The 23,453-nt window shown below is 35.8% G+C and overlaps 2 protein-coding genes across 4 annotated transcripts in view; one reads left to right on the forward strand and one right to left on the reverse strand.

Annotated features, from left to right (window-relative positions):
* Positions 1-15,843, forward strand: part of LOC145682084 (uncharacterized) — a 31,282-nt gene extending 15,439 nt beyond the window's left edge. Inside the window, exons 3-7 of the mRNA XM_081753679.1 lie at positions 1,364-1,597; positions 6,086-6,268; positions 7,825-8,110; positions 10,419-10,580; positions 15,704-15,843. Coding sequence (XP_081609805.1) covers positions 1,364-1,597; positions 6,086-6,268; positions 7,825-8,110; positions 10,419-10,580; positions 15,704-15,801 — 963 coding nt within the window. The 3' untranslated portion in view covers positions 15,802-15,843. The remainder of the gene's footprint in view (positions 1-1,363; positions 1,598-6,085; positions 6,269-7,824; positions 8,111-10,418; positions 10,581-15,703) is intronic.
* The window catches only part of LOC145681306 (uncharacterized protein C11orf42-like), a 130,239-nt gene that overhangs the window by 48,160 nt on the left and 58,626 nt on the right, over positions 1-23,453 (reverse strand). For 2 of the 3 annotated variants that reach the window (XM_081752967.1, XM_081752965.1), the window contains one exon: positions 18,808-19,050. The exons of the other annotated variant lie outside the window; for it this stretch is intronic. The gene's annotated coding sequence lies outside the window, so the exon portion shown is untranslated. Of the gene's footprint in view, positions 1-18,807; positions 19,051-23,453 lie in introns of those variants that run through there. 3 annotated transcript variants of the gene reach the window in all.

A 23,453-nucleotide genomic window follows, 5' to 3' on the forward strand; every position in this document is an offset into this window, starting at 1 on the left:
TCTTCTTCCCGTTCGTGAGTGCTTTGTGACCTCCCCTCAAGACGAGCATATTCTGGGTTACCAAGTCATGTCACTTTTGAGTAATTTAATGATCGGAATTACCTCACCGATCGGCATTCCACCACTTTACTCTCCTTACCTTCTAAATGTTTTATTTTAAAGGTAACTTTATAATGTTGCAAACTTATTCTGTTTTATTTTGTACTGGTTTCTTATTTTTAAACTAAATCTTGTGTACAAAATTATTTTTTAAAACTTTTTGAAGGGCATGACGAAGGTAATACAATTCGGTGGTTTAAATGTTTTAAATTAGAATAATTACAAAGCGACATAACATTAGTTTTATTTATAGCGCAATAATATAACTAAATAATACTTATCTTACTAAACCTGGGCAGAGAAGGCGAATTTCGTGTTTGCCCCGGATGATACAAACCTTAGTTGCAGGTCTGCTGGGGACACAAATTCTTTTGTCTTTATTCCATTAGATATTGAAATTGATTCTTCTTCCATATAAATGTTAAGTAAGAAGTTAGATGAATATTATTTAGATTTTGTATATATTTAAAAAAAACTCGTTCTTCACTTGTTAATATTCCTTTACTCGATTGTTTGTTTAGATAAATAATTCCATAGACTTATTTATAAATTGAGGAACCTCTACTTATAACTACAATGCAACAAAGTGAAGTAAGAAAATTTGGTGCTTAGGGAAAGAGTTCCCTTGTGGCTCTATAGTTAGCTTACACGTCTTCGGCGCAGGAGACCCGCGTTCGAATCCTGGCGACAGTTCGTACTCCACGTTAACCTACGAAGTCCATATCTTATATGGCCTTGCTAGTGAACAGGACGCCAATCCCACACTTAACTCAACTGAATTCAATGCATATGGATTACATGCAGCCCTACGCTAGCACGCATTTCACAATCTTAATCTCTCGAAACAAATTTCACTTTGTGCTAAAACGCTGAGAATAGTTTTCATGAAATAAAAATTCTGATAATGGGTTTTCATGAGCTTAATTATTATTACTTGAGAGCCACCACTCGGATAATTCTATGCCACCGGGAGCAAACGTGATGAGCGTGTGTATTTCAATCTAAAAGTGATACTAAAGGTGTTAGTGCTACTACACTGTTCCTTTCGTTTGTTTTCTTAAAAACAACGTTGGATGGAAATAGAAAATTGTTATCAAATGTTGTATGTAACCCCAAAATTTCATTAAACTCTGCACGTATGCGTTCAATTTTTAGTTTAATATGATGGACAATATGATCGTGTCTAAATGGCCTAATAGCTTTTAGAAAATGTATTAGCAATAAACTTGTTATAACAACGTATCTTTTATTTGTTTGATTACAGGTAAGGGGAGAGAACTTAATTCTGGAGTTCCATGGAAAACACTGGAATACTTCAAGAGACAGAATAATTGTTGTTGGTGCTCATATGCAAAATCATAAAACAGGGCTCGATGAGAGTGATAACATATCAGGACTTGTGACGCTGCTAAGACTGTCTAAGTTACTGGAAATATTTATCAATTCTGGAAAAGCACAACTTCTTTACTCAATGATATTTGTTGCTTTTGACCTTCATGTAAGTACTCTACAGAAGATCATGACTTTAATTCATAATACGAAGCGTGTCCGGAAGGTAAGTACCCTTTTGAAAAAAAAAAAATACCAAAATAGGTTTGTTCAAGCCAAATTTACGTTTACATGAAAGAGCATACCTTAAACTAATTTTCGACATAGTTTTCAGTAATGTTCAAACACTTGTCAGAGCGAGTCACCAACTAGTCCAAACCTTCCTCAAAGAAACATCCGCCAGTGAAGACAACCATAATTCACAGCGTTTTTTCGTCGTCGTCACTTTCAAAGCGCTTACCTCCGAGCTCACTTACTGCCCCACCCACTTTCCCATCATCCATCACTCATTGCATTTTCACTGAAAGTCTGTACAATTTGACGTGGAATTTCGGTCGGCGCAACGTTCCTTGCATTCAAAAACCGGATAACAAAATGAATCTCACAGTCGGCGGGTTCAGCAATTGTTTTAAACATTGTAAATGATCTCAACCGTACTGGCGTCTGTGCAGACGCAATGAACCAGTGAAACTAGTGCGCATGCGTGGAGCGCCTACACTAGCGCAGCAGTGGCGTTTAAACGAAATGGTGCATACTTGCCGGACAATGGTTGGATGTTTCGTTGAAGGAGGTTTGGACAAGTGCTTGAATATTGGCGGAAATTATGTCGAAAAATAGTTTAAGGTGTGCTCTTTCATGTAAAAATAAATTTGACTTAAACGAACCTGTTTTAGTAATATTTTTTTTTTCAAAATGATACTTACTTTCCGGTACTTACTCATGCCTCATATGTGCATTACCATAATTAATCAAAATATTTATATTAAAAAAATGTTATGAACTTATGATTATGATCTAAAGTTATTGAGGGAAGTTAAAATAGATGAGTGGTTAGCACATGTGATATCCCTATGTACGACCCGACAAGGAATGAAATCGAGACGATATTGCATACAGTCTAGGTATCATCTTGAGAGAGATAGCGATCTCGGTCTCGTCTCAAGTAGAAAATCGTCGTCTCAGTCGCGGTTTCGTCTCAATCAACAGATAATTGTCTGGATCTCGGTCTCGGAGGCCAAGTCTTCATCTCATTTCGATAATCTCCAAATAAAATTATGTGTAACTAAAAATGTATAAATAGTATAATCTCACAGCCTCTAATTTCGTCTTTATTATTTCATTTCTTCCTTCTGTCGTAGACCGCGTACTGCTTCGTAGCCATGCAGCTTGTACGTTTCTTATGATCCTGCTTTCTGTAAGCGTATTCACGCTTTCAGTCCTCAGAGTGTTGTTTATCAAGATTATTCCAGTTTATGAACCCTTGAATAAAACCTAAATTATGATTCAGATCTTACTTCAAACAATAGATCTTTTCTCATTTAAGCCCCTTCACACTACTTGGGTGAATTTGACCTATTCTGAATGGAAAACGTAGGCCTACCTATATCTCCTAGTTTAATAAAGTAACCTTCTCCATGTTGTGTCTGAACTACAAGTACTAAAGTCATCAAGTCCAGTATTGTATTTGTTCAGAAGCGTAACTACTGAATTCAAGGCGAACATTATATATTGCACAGTCAACATTATGAATACTTTCTATAACTTCCTAAATGTGGAAGAGTCATTTTAACAATAGAGTACTGTAATACTAATGTAACTTTTCAAGTATAAACATTTAATTTTAGACCTCTTTTAGCACTTTTATTGCTTAGTATTTTCTTAAATCAAATCAAATCTTAAATTAAAGGAAAATGAAAGACAGGAACCAGGGTCTAGAGTTAAATAGCATTCTCCAAGTTATGGCGTATGCTGATGATGTAAATTTAATAGATGATAGGAGAATAATAGAAGGAAATGCAGAGGTCTTATTAAACGCTTGCAGGGACATGGGTTTAGAACTAAACGCAGAGAAAAGTAAATACATGGAAGTGCGTCGGGACCGTAATACGGCAAATTATGGATGCGTTAAAATATTAAATAATACTTTTGATAAAGTGGATACTTTCAAATATCTAGGCTCAATATTAACAGCCGAAAATCATATCCACAAAGAAATTAAATGTCGACTAAAAGCAGGGAATTCGTGTTATTATTCAGTTCAAAATCTTTTGTCGTCGCGAATTTTGTTGATGAATTTGAAGCTTAAAATATATAAAACGATAATCATGCATGTTGTTATGTACGGTTGCCAAATAGGATCGCTTACTCTGAGGGAAGAACATAGATTGAAAGTATTTGAGAACAAGATTCTGCGACGAATATTCGGACCCAAGAGGAACGGGAGTAATATGGATCATTCAGAAATAGGAACACAAAGTAGAAACTGGATCCAGTTGGCTAAGGACAGAATTCAATAGAGAGCTTTTGTGAACGCGATATTGAATCTCCGGGTTCCGTAGGCCATAGAATTAGTTAGTATTTTCTAAAAAGGTAAATTAATGTACAGCTTATCAATATTGTAAAACTTTGTTCCATATAGGTTATAGGTAGAACGTTAATAAAAAGTGTCCGGAATCGACTCCCACTACCGGCTTCTATTATACAAGTTCCACTAAAAAGTATTTTTACAAAATACTATACAAATAATCTCTCCAAATTTACAAGGTTAGTTATAGGTAGTCTTTGATCGTAAAGTCGCAGACAGGACCTCTGCAAAGCCCCGAAGCAAGATAGGCAGAGTGGAGTTAGGGGCCCAAAGCTCTGAAGCAAGCAGTGCGTTGGTTATGTGGTCACAGAGCCCCGAAGCAGGCTAAACGGCTGAGGTTGGAATTCCCGACAAAGCCCCGAAGCAGGCTAGACTAGGAGAAAAGAAAGGCATAGTTCTGAAGCAGACTAGAGGCCTGGGGTTAGGTTACTCCTAATGTTCCGAAGCAAACAATAGGAGGGACACCAGTGAACTGGTCCAGAATTGCCGTCGTCCAACCAATTTATAGGGTTCCTTGGGTGGCGGTGGCGCTGCTGCTCCGTTGTTAGCGTCTGCTCCACGGGAGGGGCCAGAAGCCCGTCTTCTGCAGGTAATAGTAGATCCATCTGGTGTATGGGATCCTCTTGCTAAACCACGTGGTGGTGTTTGTAAACACTGGCGTGTAGAACACACCACCATGTGGGACATTACAATATAGTACTTCTAATGTAAAGTGCTGATATCTTGACTGCTCTGTCCAATTCTCTGCTTTAATGTGATGCTCTTCTTGTTTCCATGATCTTGGTCTGTCTTATTTCGAAATACCAGTTTCTACTCTATTCTAATCGAAAGATTTTTATCGCAGTTTTGAAATGAAAGTCGGTGCATCTTCGTATATGAAGAGTTGAAGTAAAGAGCTCTCTCGTGGCTACGGTTAGCTACGCGTCTTCGGCGAGGGAGACCCGGCTTCGATTCTTGTCGGGAGCTTATAGCCTATAATTCTGATCCCACATTAAGCTGTTGGTTCATGTCTCATATAAACGTGCTCTGAACGAAACTTTATAACCTAATTAAATCAATCAACAGCAGCAGCAAAAGAACAACGATTTGCTTTAAATAAATCTTTTCCTGGAGAATTCCTCGATTATGTCGAAAAATATCATGTTGCGAATTAAGATCATGTGTGTTTGATTCAGAAAATTAAGTTTCGAAACATATTAGCAACATGCTTTTTACGTACATATGTAAAATGTCTGGAAAAAGAACAAAACGTATTGAATCTCAACTTAAAATTGTGTGCTGTGTAAAAGATCTGCGAAATACCAAGTAATGAAAACGGACATTCGCTTGTCCCTTCTTTCTTGTGTAAACACCTATGGCTGCAACCATCCAAGAACAATCATTCTATTATCTTACATATAATTTAACAACACAACGAATATTGAATAAAGGAAACTTCAGTAATTTTTGCCAATATTCAAGTCGAGAACGGCATTGTCCTTGGTTTCGTCTCGAATTACAAATTCTTTCTAGAGGTACCACCCCTTATTCTGAGTGCGATGAAATATGGTTCACATTTTAAGTTAAATTATAAGTGTCACGTATTGTTCATGTTGGAAAGCTATGCTAACCTTAAAATAAATTAAATGGTTTAATTTGACCATTATACCCTGTAAGCTAAAGGAAACGGATGAATAATGAAATGAAATGCTTATGGAAAGAAATGCTGCAGTGAAAATGTAAGAGAAAACCGGAGAACACCAAGAAAACCCACGTACACGATCTTCTTAATCATAAACTCAAATGACCTAGAATCTTATTACTTACACAGATATCTATTTGCATATGTTAATGAATATTCCTCGATAGAAGACATTCTGATTTATTATCTCATAGGTCAGGAAGAGTGACCAAGAAAAAAGGCGGCTTAGTTACAAATATACAAATTTAGATAAATATACCGACATAATTATTTAAATTCTATTACAATTAAGTATTTTATTTCACCCAGAACAAAATGTGCGATTCAATATCTGTTTTCTATGATTATGTGCAAAGTTCATTTATTTTGGGATTACATCAAATTTATTACAGGTGAACCTTGAGGACACCCGGGTTCTTCCTTCTGGATCGAAAATATTTGTAGAGGAATATCTGGTTCCGTTCTTGGAAACGGACCACCCAGCACCAATGTTTAGTGGAGCTATCATTTTGGAATCAGTTCTTCGTTGCAATAAATCGAAGAATTCACAACGACTTCCCCTTAATTTCCACCAGGTAATTTTTAAATTTTCTATTTCGAAAACATTCCTTTTTGTTTGTGCATGCAGTGACTGAATATTGGTTCTTTAATAAAATTAGAAGTGAAACTAGAATCAGCAACAAGTCATAATCAAATAATTCTTTTAGAGAATGAAATGATTTTTAATATTTAGTAAAAACTTGGTAAAGGTATTTGTGATTTGTGACAATTACTACACTAAGTAAGTGATGATAAAAGGGTTGTAAAATATACTGTAATTCTTCTCTGTTTTAAAACCTACAATTCAGTGCTTGAATGAACAAACTTTTTAAGAATTTTAATTGCACTGTTTCTAAATTTTATCTATAAATTCTTAAAAGACGTCCAGGACGGATAAATAATTTAGAAATCAGTACGAGTGTCAGTGTGACCACCGCTAGTACTTTAGTATTAGCTCTAGTACCTTTTATAATATTTTATTGTCCTAGTAGGTCCATCAATAAATCTAGTACTTTTCTCCTCCTGTTCTTTTCTTATAAATACATTTAGGAGAGAAAAAGAAATCTCATGAAAATTTGGCAATTCACTAAAATTTCACTGCTCCTGGTAACTTTTTTATGCCTTAAAAATGTGAACAATGCTATTTACATTGGCGCCATCCGATCGCTTCCTCCAAGTAATAAATGACCTTGGTGATCCGAAACAATAGACTATTAAGGAATTAAAACTCGATTTTCTTAATAATCTCATTTGATATTTCTTGTTTTCTCCCGATATCCTCTATATTAGTAATATTTGTGTTACTTTAGTGGTTTTACAGTGAGTTCTAATATGACAATTAAGCATGGATTCAGCCAGGATTTTTACTTTGGGAGTGTAAAGATAAAAATTGGGAGGGTGTAAGTGGTTTGCACGGTTTGTATTGAATTTTGACTGTAAAAAAATAAAGTTGGGGATTGTTTCAAACGGTGGAGGTCATTCCGCCGCCAACAGGGAGAGGGAGCTGCCGGAAATCTAATAAGATATTAATATCACAAAATACCCTAAATAAAGTGAAATGAGAGCAGATAAAATTTTAGTACTTTTTTCCCAGATCTGGTATTTTTTTCTGTATAGGTTAGTACGAAATATTTTTGCTGAGTGGTCACACTGCGCCTGGTCATTAGATTTGAAGGCGAGAAGGATACCTATATACAGTTTGATGCGAAAATCGTTTCCTTCTTCTGCAGCGAAAATTTAGACAGTGTCTCATGGAGAAAATAACTATCAAGATATGCTCTCATTTAAACAGATTTATACTGCTTTAGAAAAGAAGTGACAAAGATTCCGGTGCTCTTTAGAACCAGACCCTATTCAGATTAATATGCTCTCTAGAAAAAACTTAGTTATTGCGCCCTAGTCAACTGGCTAATATCCCACTTTGTATCGTAACAGTAAGTCGGCTAGAATGTGGTTTAAACTAGAACACTTAGATAAGACATATTTGGAAAGGGGGTTTGAACTTTGGAAGGTGGAGATAAAATTGTAGTATTGTTTTTTTCTTGAGAAACCGTCTCTCACGTTGAGGAGTATATATTTAATACTCTTACAGATATTTCCTGAAGCAGAAGTTGATATTCGTAGAAACGAATACCGAGGAGACTTTTTAGCTATGTTGAAAACGAAAGATGGAATTGGAATGCCATCTTTGGGTGAAGATCTTGAGAACACTTGGTCTTCTCAACCAAATCTATTGACGCTAGAGGTTAAGAAAAGCACCGCTCTTCCCTTTGGAAGATTTTACAACTTCTTGAGAGGTGACCAACTCTCCTTCTGGAATTATCAATTAAAAGATGGGAAGATATCTCCACTTGAAGCTGTTCTGCTTACTGATATGGGTAAGTATTCTCTTTTAATGGTGTGTTAGGGTTATGTAACGTTTTTCAATAGAGGAATTTACGATTTATTGTTATGAAAGCAGAATAGAATGTACACAGAGGCAGAAAAGCCAATACAGTACCTCGTCAAATAGTTATAAGAGCATCGTGATATAAACTTAAATTACATATTGTGATACGTATGGTATACATTATACTATATAGATAATAGTGTAGCACTATAATATTTGTGTGATGAGTGTGCGCGCGCGTGTGTGTGTGAGAGAGAAAGCGAGCGTCTGTTTCTTTAAAACATAATTTTGTATTTTTACTTTCCAAATTTTCTCATTGTAAAATATTGTCTTCGGATTTTGTATCATGTTAAGGTGTAGATAGGCTTTCTTACAGCCTTAACCTCGACATGTAAAACAAGTCGAAATAATAAAAATAAACCCTTAATTGATGGCTGTGTAACTTACATACAAATAAGAATATAAATAAAAAATGTAGAAAGAGAGACATATTTACAAAAATGGTATTAAATAAATTAAACCTATTGTTTTAAGCCATAATTCTGAGTGCGCTCTTAGTGAGGTCACCGTTATAGGCAGTAGAATGGATGGCCATATTATAGCCTAGTAGCGCATACAGTTTACGAAACATTGTTGGGGTCACCACGCCTGAGAGGTTCAGAGGGCAGATCATGTTGCCCCCAGAATGGGAAAAAGTAGGAACGCTTTTAAAGTTTTAACTGGAAATCCAATCTGAAAAACGACCATTAGTAAGACCTGGGCGTAGATGGGAGGACAATATTAAGATGGATCGCGCAGAAATAGGAATACAACGTAGAAATTGGATCCAATCGCCTAATGGCAGATCTAAATAGAGAGCTTTATGAACACGACATCAAACCTTCGGGTTTCATAGGCCATAGACAGTTAGTGAGCGCAGACAGTAGGCTCACCAATGAGGAACGGTAGAATAGTCAAGGAGCACCATACTTTATGATTGGCCGCTTTGCTGAGCATTTAGCAATCAACTCAACTACCAACACAACTTCTACGCAAGAAGTATGCTTGCGATTTATTGGGAGTTCGAAATTGAAATTGTTGGATAAGTAATAGGAAATTATTGGTTGTCCAACAGACACCAAACTTCATTTGTCCAATATATTTTCCAACTTTATTTTTGCAAATTCCCCTTTCTAATCATACTGACCATTCCATCCGAGTATGAAAAACCTTGAAAGCAGTAATTTGCATCTTTAATTATATACTTTTCAAATTCCTCATATTGAGAGTTGTTATGAGAGTTGTTATTTAAAAAGACAAGAATAAATAAGTGAGCACTAAATATTCTCATTCTTAATTCTTCATTTAAATACTGCAGTTACTACTGAAACGTGTCTATAAAATATGAACAAAATTGTGACAGATAAACTTTGTTCAAAGAAATCTCACTCCAAGAGCAAACTACGCATTGTGGATTTTTTACATCAGAAATCACACTACATTTTAGGGTTACTAATGATATCCAGTATGCATTTATGGAATTTCGCTGATGATGCATTTGAACAGCTTCGAATCTGATTAATAAAACGTACATCACATCCCTTATCCTCGAGTGGCGCCGTTTCCGTATAACTGGAGCGGGGAGCATTGAGGTTTGTGAGATGTATGATAATTTCACAAGACATACATGAGGATTTTAATACAAACACATTAGCCCAAGCAAACGTCAGCGCGAGCTGGCCCCTCGGCGCTCCAAGTTCGGCACCTACGCTTAGCACCATAATTTTTATTTGACTCGCAGTGGTTCAGTAGTAGAGCGCTCACCTGTAGTACATGAAGTTCATGGTTCGATCTCGACTTGCGCCGAGTAGGTCTTTTGGTGGACGAACACCCTGTGTTTTCTCGGGGTTCTCCCATTCTCTCCTACTTTCTCCATACAACCATTATCATGCATCTCATTACCATTGTCTCCCTAAGCCTAGAAGCGCAATTCTGAAACGATAAACTAAAAAAAAAAAAAAAAATGATGATTTAAAATGACTTCCGGCTCTGGGTCCGTATCAGCAATAGGCCATTATAAGTTGATGACCAGCTTAGGATAATAAACTTGTCCTACTGTTTGTTGACGATCGGCCTACTATCGGACCAACGTAGGCATGTTTTGGAGTAAATGTTATAGATTTTATTCAATGGGGTTTTTATGTTTGAACTCACCATAAATTCTAAAAGATTATTTATTTATTTCTAGCATTATGCGAAATATCCGCTTCAATTATTTATTAGTATTTTTATGTTTCAATTATGTTCCCAAATTGTAGAAAACTGGCGCGATGGTCCATTGTGCCCTCAAAGCTGTTCAACGCCTGGTTTAACCAATGAAAGCCGAGAGTTTCTTGATCAAGTGGGTGTAGCACTGGGTCAGTTTATCATTGACAAGCAGACGAAAGGATTGAATACAACCAACTCACCTCCAAACACAGGTAAATATATTCTAAAAGTTTCATGTATGGTACGGAAATATGGCGATATGTAGTTAGTTCGCTCCATGTTTAACAATAATAAAATAAAGTGTGTGTCCCTGTGTCATGAGCTTTAGCGCACAGAAAGTAGTGGTCTCTAGAATCATCAAATTTTGTGCACAGATACATCTTCACCACATCTAATCGCCTAGGGACACTACAGTCTTGTCTTGTGCTATAATGAGCAGAATTTAAGGTGGATCACTAGGTGTTCTCGATGCTATGCTAAACGCTGCTTGAATAGTGCGGTGTTGCCAGGTAGTGTCGAGTGTTTACTGGTGCCAGATAATAGAGAAAGTAATCATGGAATTCTGCTTGGATACTTATTGGAGAAATTAGTTTTCGACCCTTTCTGCAATTCACAGCGTAGTTCCACTTCTCGAATTGCAACGCTAAAATCCAGGAATTAAACGTACAAATTTAGCAACAACGCATCATGGCGTTCTGCGCAAGTTTCTTCTCAAAATTTATTTTCTTAAATGTAAATTAATATTTAAATAAAATGTGAAACATAACACGAAAAACGGTCAAACAATATATCTATTTTGTAATAAGATCGTTACTTTCAAGTACTTTACACATTCAAATAAACATTTCATGAAATTGAGCACTTCTAGTAAGATCTAACAGCAAGCGCCATCTTATGTGCTCATTGTAAAACTAATCAAATATTTTATTTTATTTGTTACATTTTTCGATATCAGGAGACACAACCAAGTGAATCAGTGTCTTGTGTTGTAGCTAAAATATAACTCTATCTTATATTACAATATTTATAATATGTAACGTTTCATTGCGCAATAGTTAAGAGAATCAGCTAAAATATGTACTGACTTCCGGGTGGTGATCCACCTTAATCTGGGTATTTCGAGATCTAATTAGGGATGTGCACGAGACAAGATTTGTGGCTGTCTCGTCTCGAAAATGTGCTGTAAAAGTGATGTCTCGACTCGAAAAATGTATATTTTTCTATTGTAAGAGCTGTCTCGACTCTAATTTTGTCAGGAAAATCCTGTCTTGACTCGGGTCTTGCGCATCCCTAGATCTAATTAATATGTACTAAGTGTACTCATGCTTAATTTGTAGGTGATAGTAGTAGCCACATGCATGGGCGCCTGAAGAAAAGTTTCTAAGGGAGCCCATCTCCCTGGTTACTGTATTACGTCAGGTATTTAATATACGTGGTTTGCTATATTACGTATAGATTTTCGTGAGCCAGGGGGGAGCGCCCATGAACACATGCACCTCGTTATGACCTTTACATTTTTCTCCTAACATCAATAACGAAATGTCTTCTGCCAAATTACTGGAGAGTTTTGTATCCAAACACAGTGTCAAAACTCTTGAGATACACTCGCAACGTAGCATTTTTCTTATGGCAGACCTATGACCTCAAATGTTTGTTTGCGTTGACACTATCAAGTTTTTAAGGTATCTTCATTTTATATGACAATGGAATTTGAATTAAAGTAGTTCCCACATTAGATTATCTTCTTCATTACATTTCTGTGTTTCACACCTAATCAAAATTTCTTCCTAAATAAATAAAAGGATGAAAATTCAGTGTTTCTTCTACTGATTAGATGTTGAAATTTCATCTTGGAGGATTTAATAGGTGCTCCCTCTACTGAGACATTTATGAATCAAGCATGCGAATGGAGATAAGACGAAGGTCAGTTGTTAGTGTCGGTATATCTAACATATTACCTGGTTGTGGCATTTCAGTTACACCGTGTAGCTGCGTAAGGACAAAGTGAACTTGGAACCTCCACAGAGCGTTATAAGGGCGTGTATGCTGTACGAGTTTAAAGTGGGATCAAACGCCGCAGCAGTGGAGCGGAAGATATGCCAGGCCTTTAGTGAGGATGTCGTGACTACGCGGACAGTGTAGTGGTGGTTTAACAAGTTTAAGGACGGTTACGAAACACTCGAAGACGTGCCGTAAGACCAACATACGTACAAAATGAAGATCTTCAGGAAGCAATGGAAGACCTGAATTGCAAAACAGCCCAAGTCCACTCTTTTTCTTCGTATTTTGCGGATTTTTGTTTCTTACGTTAGAATCTATGTTTTAAGCGCTATTCACTTGCTTAACACGTAAGTCCAAATAAAAACTACTAATAATAATAATAATAATAATAATAATAATAATAATAATAATAATAATAATAATAATAATAATAATAATTCCAGCTAAACAGAATAACATGCCAAGTATAATCTTCTTGTCTGTCTTCTAAAAAAAAAGTACTCCGGTCGACTTGGGATGTTCTGCAATTCAGGTCTTCAATTGAGGCTAACAGTGGCCAGACATATGATGAACTGGGACTACAATTCAGTGTGAGTGGAGAAACCATTCAGTAGCACTTCCATCAACTTGGGAAGCACTACAAGTTGGGCCGATGGGTCCCACACGATTTGACTTTGGGCCAGAAGGCAACGCGAGCAGACACCTGTGTTTATTTGCTGTCTCGTGTGAGGAAGGATACATTTCTGGACAGGGTTTTGACATGTGATGAGAAATGGGTCCTGTACGAGGCTCCACGGCGCCGCTATCATTGGTTAGCATCTCATGAACCAGTTCCAAAACAGCCGAAATCAGCATTGCACCAGAAGAAGGTCTTCCTCTGTGTGTTTGGTGGACTGCTCGCGGCATCGAGCATCGGGAACTGCTACCAGCTGGTCAGAGCATGAATGTTACTGTGTACTGTCAGCAGTTGAGCCGTGTTCAAGAAAAACTCAAAACTCTGGAGCCAGCACTTCTGAATCGCAAAGAGGTTCTCCTGTTACAGGACAACGCTAAGTCCCACATGCCTAGGATGACGCGGCACACACACTACGCCTTAGATGGGAAACAGTATTGCATCCTCCATACTCCCTGGACAATGCACCATCCACTTATCACTTGTTCTATTCCTTGGACAATCACCTTAGAGGACGCCAGTCCCAAGTAAAGGTGCAAAATGCACTTGATACCTTCTTCGCTTCACGACCCACCAAGTTCTATCCAAGCAAATGAATCCATGGCCTTCCATAACGTTGGTAGAAGGTCGTCAATGCTGATGGGACTATTTTTGATTTTCTAGTTGCAATGTAGGTGACATATCAACGTTCGAAGGGCTTGGGTGAAAAAGTGACAGGATTTTATTGGTTACGGTACCTTTATACAATTCTAAATAGTGCATGGCATTACATTCTTTGACGATTTGCTGAACACGCAGCCAAAAACTAATGTGCGTGGAGAAAAGGAGATACACACCGCAGAACCGTATATTCCAGAACCCAATCGAATAGAAGTGGAAGCCGCTATAAAGAAATTAAAGAAACACAAATCTCCGGGTGTAGATGAAATTCCGGCTGAGTTAATTTTAGCTGGAGGCGAAAAATTGTGGAACAAGATACACAAACTCATTCTCCTTATCTGGAACAAGGAAGAATTGCCACAAGAGTGGAAAGAGTCAATCATTGTTCCAATTCACAAGAAAGGCGACAAAACTGACTGTAATAATTATCGAGGCATTTCTCTTCTGTCAACATCCTATAAAATCCTTTCAAATATTCTGTTAACAAGATTGACCCCATACGCAGATGAAATTATTGGAGATTATCAGTGCGGATTTAGACGAAATCGATCAACTATCGACCAAATATTTACCATTCGCCAAATACTCGAAAAGAAGTGGGAATACAATACCCCGGTACATCAACTATTTATTGATTTTAGAAAGGCTTACGACTCGGTTAGGAGAGAAACATTATACAACGTTCTTACAGAGCTTGGAATGCCGAGAAAGCTAATTAGATTAATTAAGATATGTTTAAGTGAATCCCAAAGTAAAGTCCGGGTAGGAAAATTTTTGTCCACGAGCTTCCACGTCGAAAATGGCCTGAAACAAGGAGATGCGTTGTCGCCATTATTATTTAACTTTGTGCTGGAATACGCCATAAGGAAAATCAAAGATAGCAACCAGGGCCTAGAGTTGAACGGCATTCACCAGGTTATGGCATATGCTGATGATGTAAATTTAATAGGGGATGATAGGAGAACAGTAGAAATAAATGCAGAGATATTATTAAACGCTTGCAGGGACATGGGTTTAGAAGTAAATGCAGAGAAAACTAAATACATGGAAGTGCGTCGGGACCGTAATACGGCAAATTGTGGAGGCGTTAAAATATTAAATAATACTTTTGATAAAGTAGATACTTTCAAATATTTAGGATCAATATTAACAGACGAAAATCATATTCACGAAGAAATTAAATGTCGACTAAAAGCAGGGAATTCGTGTTACTATTCGGTTCAAAATCTCTTGTCGTCGCGAATTCTGTCGAGGAATTTGAAGCTTAAAATATATAAAACGATAATCATGCCTGTTGTTCTGTATGGTTGCGAAACATGGTCGCTTACTCTGAGGGAAGAACATAGACTGAAAGTATTTGAGAACAGGATCCTGAGAAGAATATTCGGACCCAAGAGGAACGAGAATGGGGAATGGCGGAAGCTTCATAACGAGGAACTACATAGTTTATACGGTTTACCCAACATTGTTAGGGTCGTCAAGTCTAGGAGGCTTAGGTGGGCAGGTCATGTAGCTAGAATGGAAGAAAGTAGAAACGCTTTCAAAGTCTTGACTGGTAGACCCATAGGAAAACGACCATTAGGAAGGCCTAGGCGCAGATGGGAGGATAATATTAAGATGGATCTCGCAGAGATAGGAATACAAAGTAGAAACTGGATCCAATTAGCTAAGGATAGAAGTCAGTGGAGAGCTTTTGTGAACGCGGCACTGAACCTCCGGGTTCCATAGGCCATAGAGTTAGTTAGTTAGTTAGTTAGTTAGCATGGCATTACATGCTTTGCTATACGTATTCAGCTCTTATTTACCCCCGAGCAGAATGGCATGTCGCCAGTTTGTACTGCCAAATGCCTAGAGTTAGAATATATGTGATGCGTCTTATTTCAATCAGCAATAAACTTATTAATAAGAAGAAAGTTGTATCTTAGTTGAGGAGTTTACTACCTAGGTATATTCATTGAAATATGTATTATTGATAACATATTTTCTCATGTATCTTTTCAGATGTTATGGGAAGTCTACCTGCCAACAATGCTAGTGAAACAGTATTGGAGATTCGTATTTTGTTGTTATGTTTGTCTTTGATGCTAGTAAAATTTTAAATACGCATTATTTATGTCAATTTCAATACTTTTTTTTGAAAATAAATTAATAAAGCAATTTTCATATTACTTTACGCTCTCTTTGTTTGTTTAGCCCATTGTTTTTTATGGAGAATTTTTTCTGTTTTCTTTCAATCAACTGAAATTTTAATGATGTGATTATACAGCCCTTCTCACATGGACCTGAACTGAGGCCTCAACCCAGGTTACAACTTGATAATGTTGCTTAATTCTAACTTACATGTAATTTATTTTATCCTGAGGTGATCTAGGGGTCTCAGAAGATCATTAAATATAGGTAGGTTTTACCAGCAGAGCCTCTCGTGGCGCTATGTTAAACAGACGAAAAAAATGCTTGAAGAATGTGTTACGAGTAGTGCTCTCAACGGGTTAGGTCGGGTCGGGTTGAAGACCGACCCGAGCTGACCCGACTGACCCAACCCGACCCGACTGACCCGACCCGACAACCCGACCCGTTTGAGAGCACTATAGTCACGACACTGGGTGAACGCCAAAATGCACTCCCATTGGGAATTAAACCCGAACCACGTGTACCGAAGTCTTACACGTTACCCACTAGCTAGATCAAGCGGGGGATTTGTATATGCATCTTAGGGAATATTTGGCATTTTTGAGGTTTGGTTATTTCCTTTTATAACTGATACCAATGTCCGACGTGGGAGAAATTTATTTTTTTTCTTGCTTTAGTTCTATGTGACGAAATTTTTCTTCAAGGTCAGTGTTCTCACCTGCTCGGAAGGCAGTAGCAAGAGTCTCTTGGCGGAGACAAAAGGAAATCGTTTAACTACAATGATAAGGGTTGAGGAAACGGGAGAACACCTGTGATTTTTTCCAACCTTTCAACTTTCATTCCAAAATAGGTTCTTATGATTCCGGGACCTGCCAGGCACGTAGCCAAGGGCCGGAAATGGAAAAAATTAAGGAAGGATGAAACAAAAACAAACGAGGAAAAGAAGAATCAGCGTTGAAAATATAAAGCTAGAGCAAGCGTTTGGTCACTCTTTCTTCTGAAGAGGTTTGTGTGGAGGAAACGGGAGGGGGTCAAGTTCAAAATGGATATTATTGTAACGGAGCATTCCGAGTTCCATCTAGCTCCACTAATACTATGGACTATAGATGATTGATAAACCGGTTCGATCAGATAGACTCTCAGAAGAATTTAAGAAATGCCCACAATCACTAATAATATGAGTCTGGAAACATAGATTCTAGTTACATTTCTTAAATAAATTTTCAATTTTGCTGCAACACTAATCCATTTTATTACATCTCGACTGCCGAAAGAGATCTCGTTGCTATCCTTGACTGCATTAAACGAAGATTAAGAAAAAGAAGAAAAAAGAAGACAAGAAGAACTGATTTCGAATGACCTCGGAAGACTATATCTTTTTTCAATATTTTTTATATTCTTTTACTCGAGATTTCTTCATAGTTTGTTTTTAAAATACTTACTAACATCCTCAGTTTATTGTCCTAACAAATCAAAATGGGTATGTTGCCAGTAAAATATTTAGATTGATCGAGCCACTGGTATAACCAAAGTATTTCGCCACGAACCCCCCCCCACCTATTTCGAAATCCTGGCTACGTGCCTGGACCCGCGCAACTTTGATTTTTCTTTCCCGATAATTAAAACGTATTTTACAGTATATATAGTTGCAAGTAAGAAGATACATAATATGGATTTTGTAATTTAAAATTTAAACACACAGTATGATAATTAATTATAAAGTACTAATTTTATTTCATCACTTTCAGCCCAACAAATGAAATTCAAACAATTCGCACCCTGGGTCTTGGTAATCAATACTGCGTCTTATTCTTTGTCTTGTACAGGTCTTCGTCCTGCATTTCGTAGTCTTGGTGGTTTTTCATGCTATATAAGAGCCAAGAATGCTAGCCTCATCGGTACAAATGAAGACCAAGTGTGATTTTGATTATGGTCTTTCATACTATACGGAAAGCAAGAAAATATGCTCATCGCTAGTTGGTGATCACCAAAACAAGGCTAAGAGCAAGATTACTATGCAATTCGTCTTACATATCCAATCTTTATCTTGTTCTTGTATCGATGTTCTTGGGCTTGGTGAAATGAAATGAAATATTCAGTTTAAGGTCTCTCGATTCTTCACCGAGGCTAAGGGAGATGGTGACCATGAGAACTGAATGAAATGGCGGAATGAAGAAAGTGAGAGGAAACAGGAGAACCTCGAGAAAACCCACTACACGGCGTTTCTCCACTACAAAGCCTACTTAGCACAAGCTGGGATCAACCATGGACACAACGCACCAGAGATGAATTCTCTACCACTGAGCCACCGCGGCCCTGCTTGGGCTTGGTCGTCTATATCCAATCTTTCTTTTGGCCTTGCTTAAACAACTTCTAGGTTTGTTCTAAATCCAGACTCCATATTGGCATAGATATTAATATTACCGTCGATTGGTAAAATCAATCTTCCACATTTAAAAATTAAAGTACACACAAGTACAAAAATAAGCATTTACCATAAAAACACTAGCTGCAAGTGTTCAAAATAGATTTATGGTTTCTATAAAATTAGTTGAACTCTGTAACGAGATTTCAGGTTTCATAAAGAAATTCTACATCAAAATACTAAAATAAAAATAGATTCAGAATATCTACAATAATCATAGTAATATTTATGATTAAATACTAACTATCTACTGCTAATAGCTTATAAAATAAAAAATAAATTTATAGCCCAATATTAATTTATTATGTTTAGAAGCTTTATTCAGCATGCTTCTAAAAGTGAAAATTTCGGGAAATTTTAGGCAACAGCGGAGAAGGTTTTAATGAGAAACAAGCTGTCATTAGTCCATTAATAATTTTGACTAATTTACAATTAAATTTACCTTAAATTCAACAGTCTTCTAAGGCAGTAAACATTGAAAATTTTCAATACTATGTTTAATCTTGAAACGATAGTTGCTAGAATAATTACTACTAATAATTACGAATAGTTACTAATTGGTAAAAATAGTTTAATAGTTTATATAAATGAATAATCACTAATTATGTAAACATTGAGATTTAAAGAATTTAAATTACATTAAATAAAATTCCGAAATTTGCACGCGGATAACAATTACTGAGATCGGGTTCCTGGTTTAGAGTGGCGACCCATGGCGTTCCTTGCAACTGAACTTGGATTTGAAGTTGGATTCCAATCCAGACGTGTCTCACCAAATTTGAAGATGTTTTCACTATTGAAGAAAGTGAATACGTTAATACGAGACACACAATTCTTTGAAAATTGTTGATATTATTACGAAATTATTCCTATATTTAATTGTGTGTTGGTTTTCGTAAATGCATGCTCACTAATGGTGCTAATAATCTATTATTGAAATTAGAACAACATTTATCTTAAAAAGTGTTTTTAGATTGAAATTTATATTACGTAAAAGTACAAATAGAATAAATCAATCAGACACTTCTAAAAAAATATAAGTAACAGGTTACGTATATTTCTTTAAAATTATGTATGTTTTGAGGATGAATGTTCATATCAGATATATTCATATTATGCTTTCTTTCGATTTTCTCCATTTCAGGAAAACGAAAAAATCACCCACCTTGAAATTACTATTAAACCTACGATGTAAAGCGGGTACTGCTAATTTTTATAAGTAATTATTATAATAATGCAACAGGTGAAGGAAGTTTGAATCGAATCTTGAAAACGATGTATGCCTGTTATCGGAAGTTTGCTAGCCTAGTTTACGTTGTTATTCCTTTCCTGACGTTACGAGTTATCGTAATTGATAGAAATAATTATGAATTAACATTTTTGTTTTATTTAGCTAAACACACTTACGAGAGAAGTTGATATCCCAATAGATATGTTATGTTTGGATAAAACAAAAAGTGAATTTTCTGAACAGGTCCTTCTCCAGCCATTCAAGATTTAACAGGTACCTCTCCTATCAGCTTTAGAGATTTACTTTATTTCCACTTAGACTAGAACTTAATTGAAGATGAGTTATTTTTACAAATTTTTTGACAACAAGAAAACAATCAGTTCGCCTATAAAAAGTTTCAAATATTTATTTATTTATTTATTTATTCACTAAATTTCATACAGCACATTGGTATTTGGCTGAAACTGCACAACGTAAGAAAAGAAATAACAAATACTAAAATAAAGAAGGTTCACTTTTCAATTTACAATATTTTCTTCAACTGACTACTAAACTTTCGTTCAGAAGTGAAAATGTTGACACCTGTTGAAACTTTATTGTAATCATGTGCTAGTCTGTAAACAAGGAGTTCTGAACAAATAATACCCTGGTGTCTCGTAAATTATCAAATTTAGAGAACGAGTTCGCCTCGGAGAAACACGAATAATCTGCGATAATAAGTCCGAATAAATTTTACAATTGATGATCTAAAGTAAGTCCGCAGCGCGTCGTCGTTTGACAGGGGTACTTAAGTTCGTCAAAGACATTAGTTCCTGTCTCATGTGGTCACGTAACCCAGGAATTCTAAATATAACTATGGCAAAAAGAAGTTTAGGACCAAGCCATGCGAGATAAATTAGTAGGTAGTGCCATATTCCATATAGCTGAACGGGAAATAAAATAAAAGTCTTATAAAACATCATAAGGGAAGGGAGAATTTGTATTTTCGGAAATCTAAAAAGTAGACGAAGTAGTAGACGAAATGTATTCAATTAAAATTAGAATCAACTTTGTGTCTTCTTTCGTACTTATATATTTATATGCCGTAGTCTCTGAACTGTTTGTTACACACAGGGTCTGATTTAAATTGCATATGCAAGAATTATTTTTTCAATTACATACTGGCTGCAATTTCGAAACAGAAGATATGAAAATCGAAACCGTGGGTATAAATGGTACTGTTGATATAAAAAGTGGCGATGAATTTTTTTAAAAGACAAATTATCGTATATTCATCAAAACTTGCTATTGCATTATCTACTTTGAATTTTCAACTTCGTTTGGAAAGCAAATTTCCTAATAAATATTCAGTGAAAAGTTTTTTACGAAATATCTGGAGATTTCTGCAGTTTGAGTTAGAGTAAAAACTTTAAAAAAGCTGTTAAAGGTCAGGTAATACGATGCCTTGTATTTCGCGTTTGCATTGTATTTCGACGATATTCCAACTTACGATTACTTGAAAAGGAAATTAAAAAAGGAATCCCTAAAACCGGAACACAAGATTGAGAATTATATCAATTCCAAGGAGTTGTACATCTTGGAGAAAAAACAGAATTATGCAATAGGTAATTAATGTGTATCTGGTAATTTATTAAGTATGGATTCAATTTACAGGGTTTCGTAAATAATCTATATCGTAATATCATATCGAATACGTTCGAATGTGTTAGGCATGGATTGATCAGTCTTTCACCTTGTCTCCCCAGAAACAGAAGTAGCTAAATACTTTTATGGATAATATGCTTAAAGAAAAGATTATTGAAGATATTTCCTATTCACTTCATTCTGTCCCACGTTTTATCAGTGAAGAATAATGAAAAACATAAAACATTGTAATCGTTTAGGTTGAAATTGATTTAAATATTCTGCTTATTAATTTAACTTTCCCAAATACTATAACAATAGACTTCATATACTAAAAATAAAATATGCTCAAAAATGGACGTCAGGAAAGCTTGTATCAATTATCACTATATCAAGAAAGTAAAAACATACAGCGTTTGTAAGCAAGAATTTAACATTTCGTTTCCGGGAAATGTCATGCGTTTTAGATAGATAGTCTTAATATCGCTATATCAAGAAACGTTTCACCCCTTTTTCTCAGCCTCAGTGAAATTTCAATGTTATGCTTCGCGTCATGTCGCTTCGTTATGATTATTCTTGGTTATTTAATGGCTAACGAAATATTATTTGGCACCTCGTCTTTAATATGAATTCGGATTGAGTTTAGCTTCTCTTACCAAGACCACTTATATCAGACAAAACCTATTGTTTAACTTGAGATTTGAACTATTGCACATTGTGGCGATGGTATCTCAAGAACAGGATACGCCACTGGAATTTTGGACAGCTTGTGTATGTTTTCAATGGTGCGGCTGAAGAATGATTAAACTGGAAAGAAAACTAATAAAAGTATTTTGAAGTATTAATAAAAGTAAATATGAATTGGACATAACAAAAAACAAAAAAGAAAAAATGAAATGTGTCCATAGGATTAGTATCTACTCACATTGAAATAGTTTTCTTACTATTTACTAGGAATTGTCAGTTTGGAAGTTAAAACAAAAATTACTTTGGTCGTTTTGTGAGCTACATTAGATTATTAATTCATAAAATTTGGCGATAGGATTAGATAGGATTTATAGAGTCGGTTTGATTGTCGGTATTAACTAAGTTTGACTGCGAAGTAATTCCAGGAATACGTTTGATTGTTTAATCGGATTACTGTTGAATTTAACGGGTAGTATTTTTTGAATTGCTGCATTTTCTTGAAACAGAGAAATCAGTACCCTAAATCAATAAATAATTAAACCTAAATTTGTATGGTTTGATATTACTAGTTCAGATAAGAAATGTGGGATATAAATCCATTCAATTGTGTATTTGATCAAAAATTAAATTTTTTGCTTTAGTGTTAGTGTCAATTTCTACTGTTCAGGAATTTGTTATCGATATTATTAGATTTAAATTAGTTTGTGAATTAAGCTTTATTGTTGAGGGAAAATAAGAATAATAAATTGCATTTTTTAAGAATTTGTTGGTTATTATGTGTTCGGAGTCAAAAATTTCCGAATAATATATGGACCTTTCCACTTCACACTCAACGTCTTCGATACCTTTTCAGACAAGTAAGATTTAATACGAGATTTAATCAAAATCTGATCATTGACACTTACTACTACTGGACCTCTTATTTTAGCATATAATTTCCTTCTATTCATCCATGACTTCTGCATATTGACAGGAGCCCGAGTCCAGATTTCAGAGTAATTAAAATTCATAATTTCTGGATTATTAATCTTCGAGATTCTAGTGGGGTGTTAATAGGACGTCCATAAAATAGCTCATATGGTATAGACTTTAACCCAGAATATTCGCAAATATTGAGAGCAAACTGTAATTCAGGAATAAACCGCAACCAGCTGGATTGCTTGTCTGAACAATAAGCACGAAGCGAATATTTCAAGGTTTTCACGAATTTTTGTGAGATGTTTGCCTCAGCGTGGTACGAGCTTATTCTTATATGCTCTGTACCAAAGCCAAATTGAAACGTCTTAAAATGATTTGATATAAATACAGATGCATTGTCAGTATAAATTGACTCTGGTAAACCAAGTCTACTAAACACTTCAAGAAGGTGATCAGAAATTGATTGTGAATTTAAATGACTTAATTTCTCAAGGAAGACAAAACGTGAAGCATTATCTACTCCGATCAGGATAAATTTATATCCATTGGAAGTAGGGAGAGGACCAATTATATCGATCATAATAATTTCAAAAACTCTAGTAGCAAATTATAAAATTAAAGGTCCCATTTTCTATTCATTATTATCTTTCACCACGTGACATTTAGGACAAGTTTTAACATATTCCTTCACATCTTCAATTATCGTATCCCACGTATAGCGTCGCATAACCTTTTTT

This window comes from Thermobia domestica, chromosome 3 (genome assembly GCF_964235325.1).
Source record: "Thermobia domestica chromosome 3, izTheDome1.hap1.1, whole genome shotgun sequence".
Classification (NCBI taxonomy): domain Eukaryota; kingdom Metazoa; phylum Arthropoda; class Insecta; order Zygentoma; family Lepismatidae; genus Thermobia; species Thermobia domestica.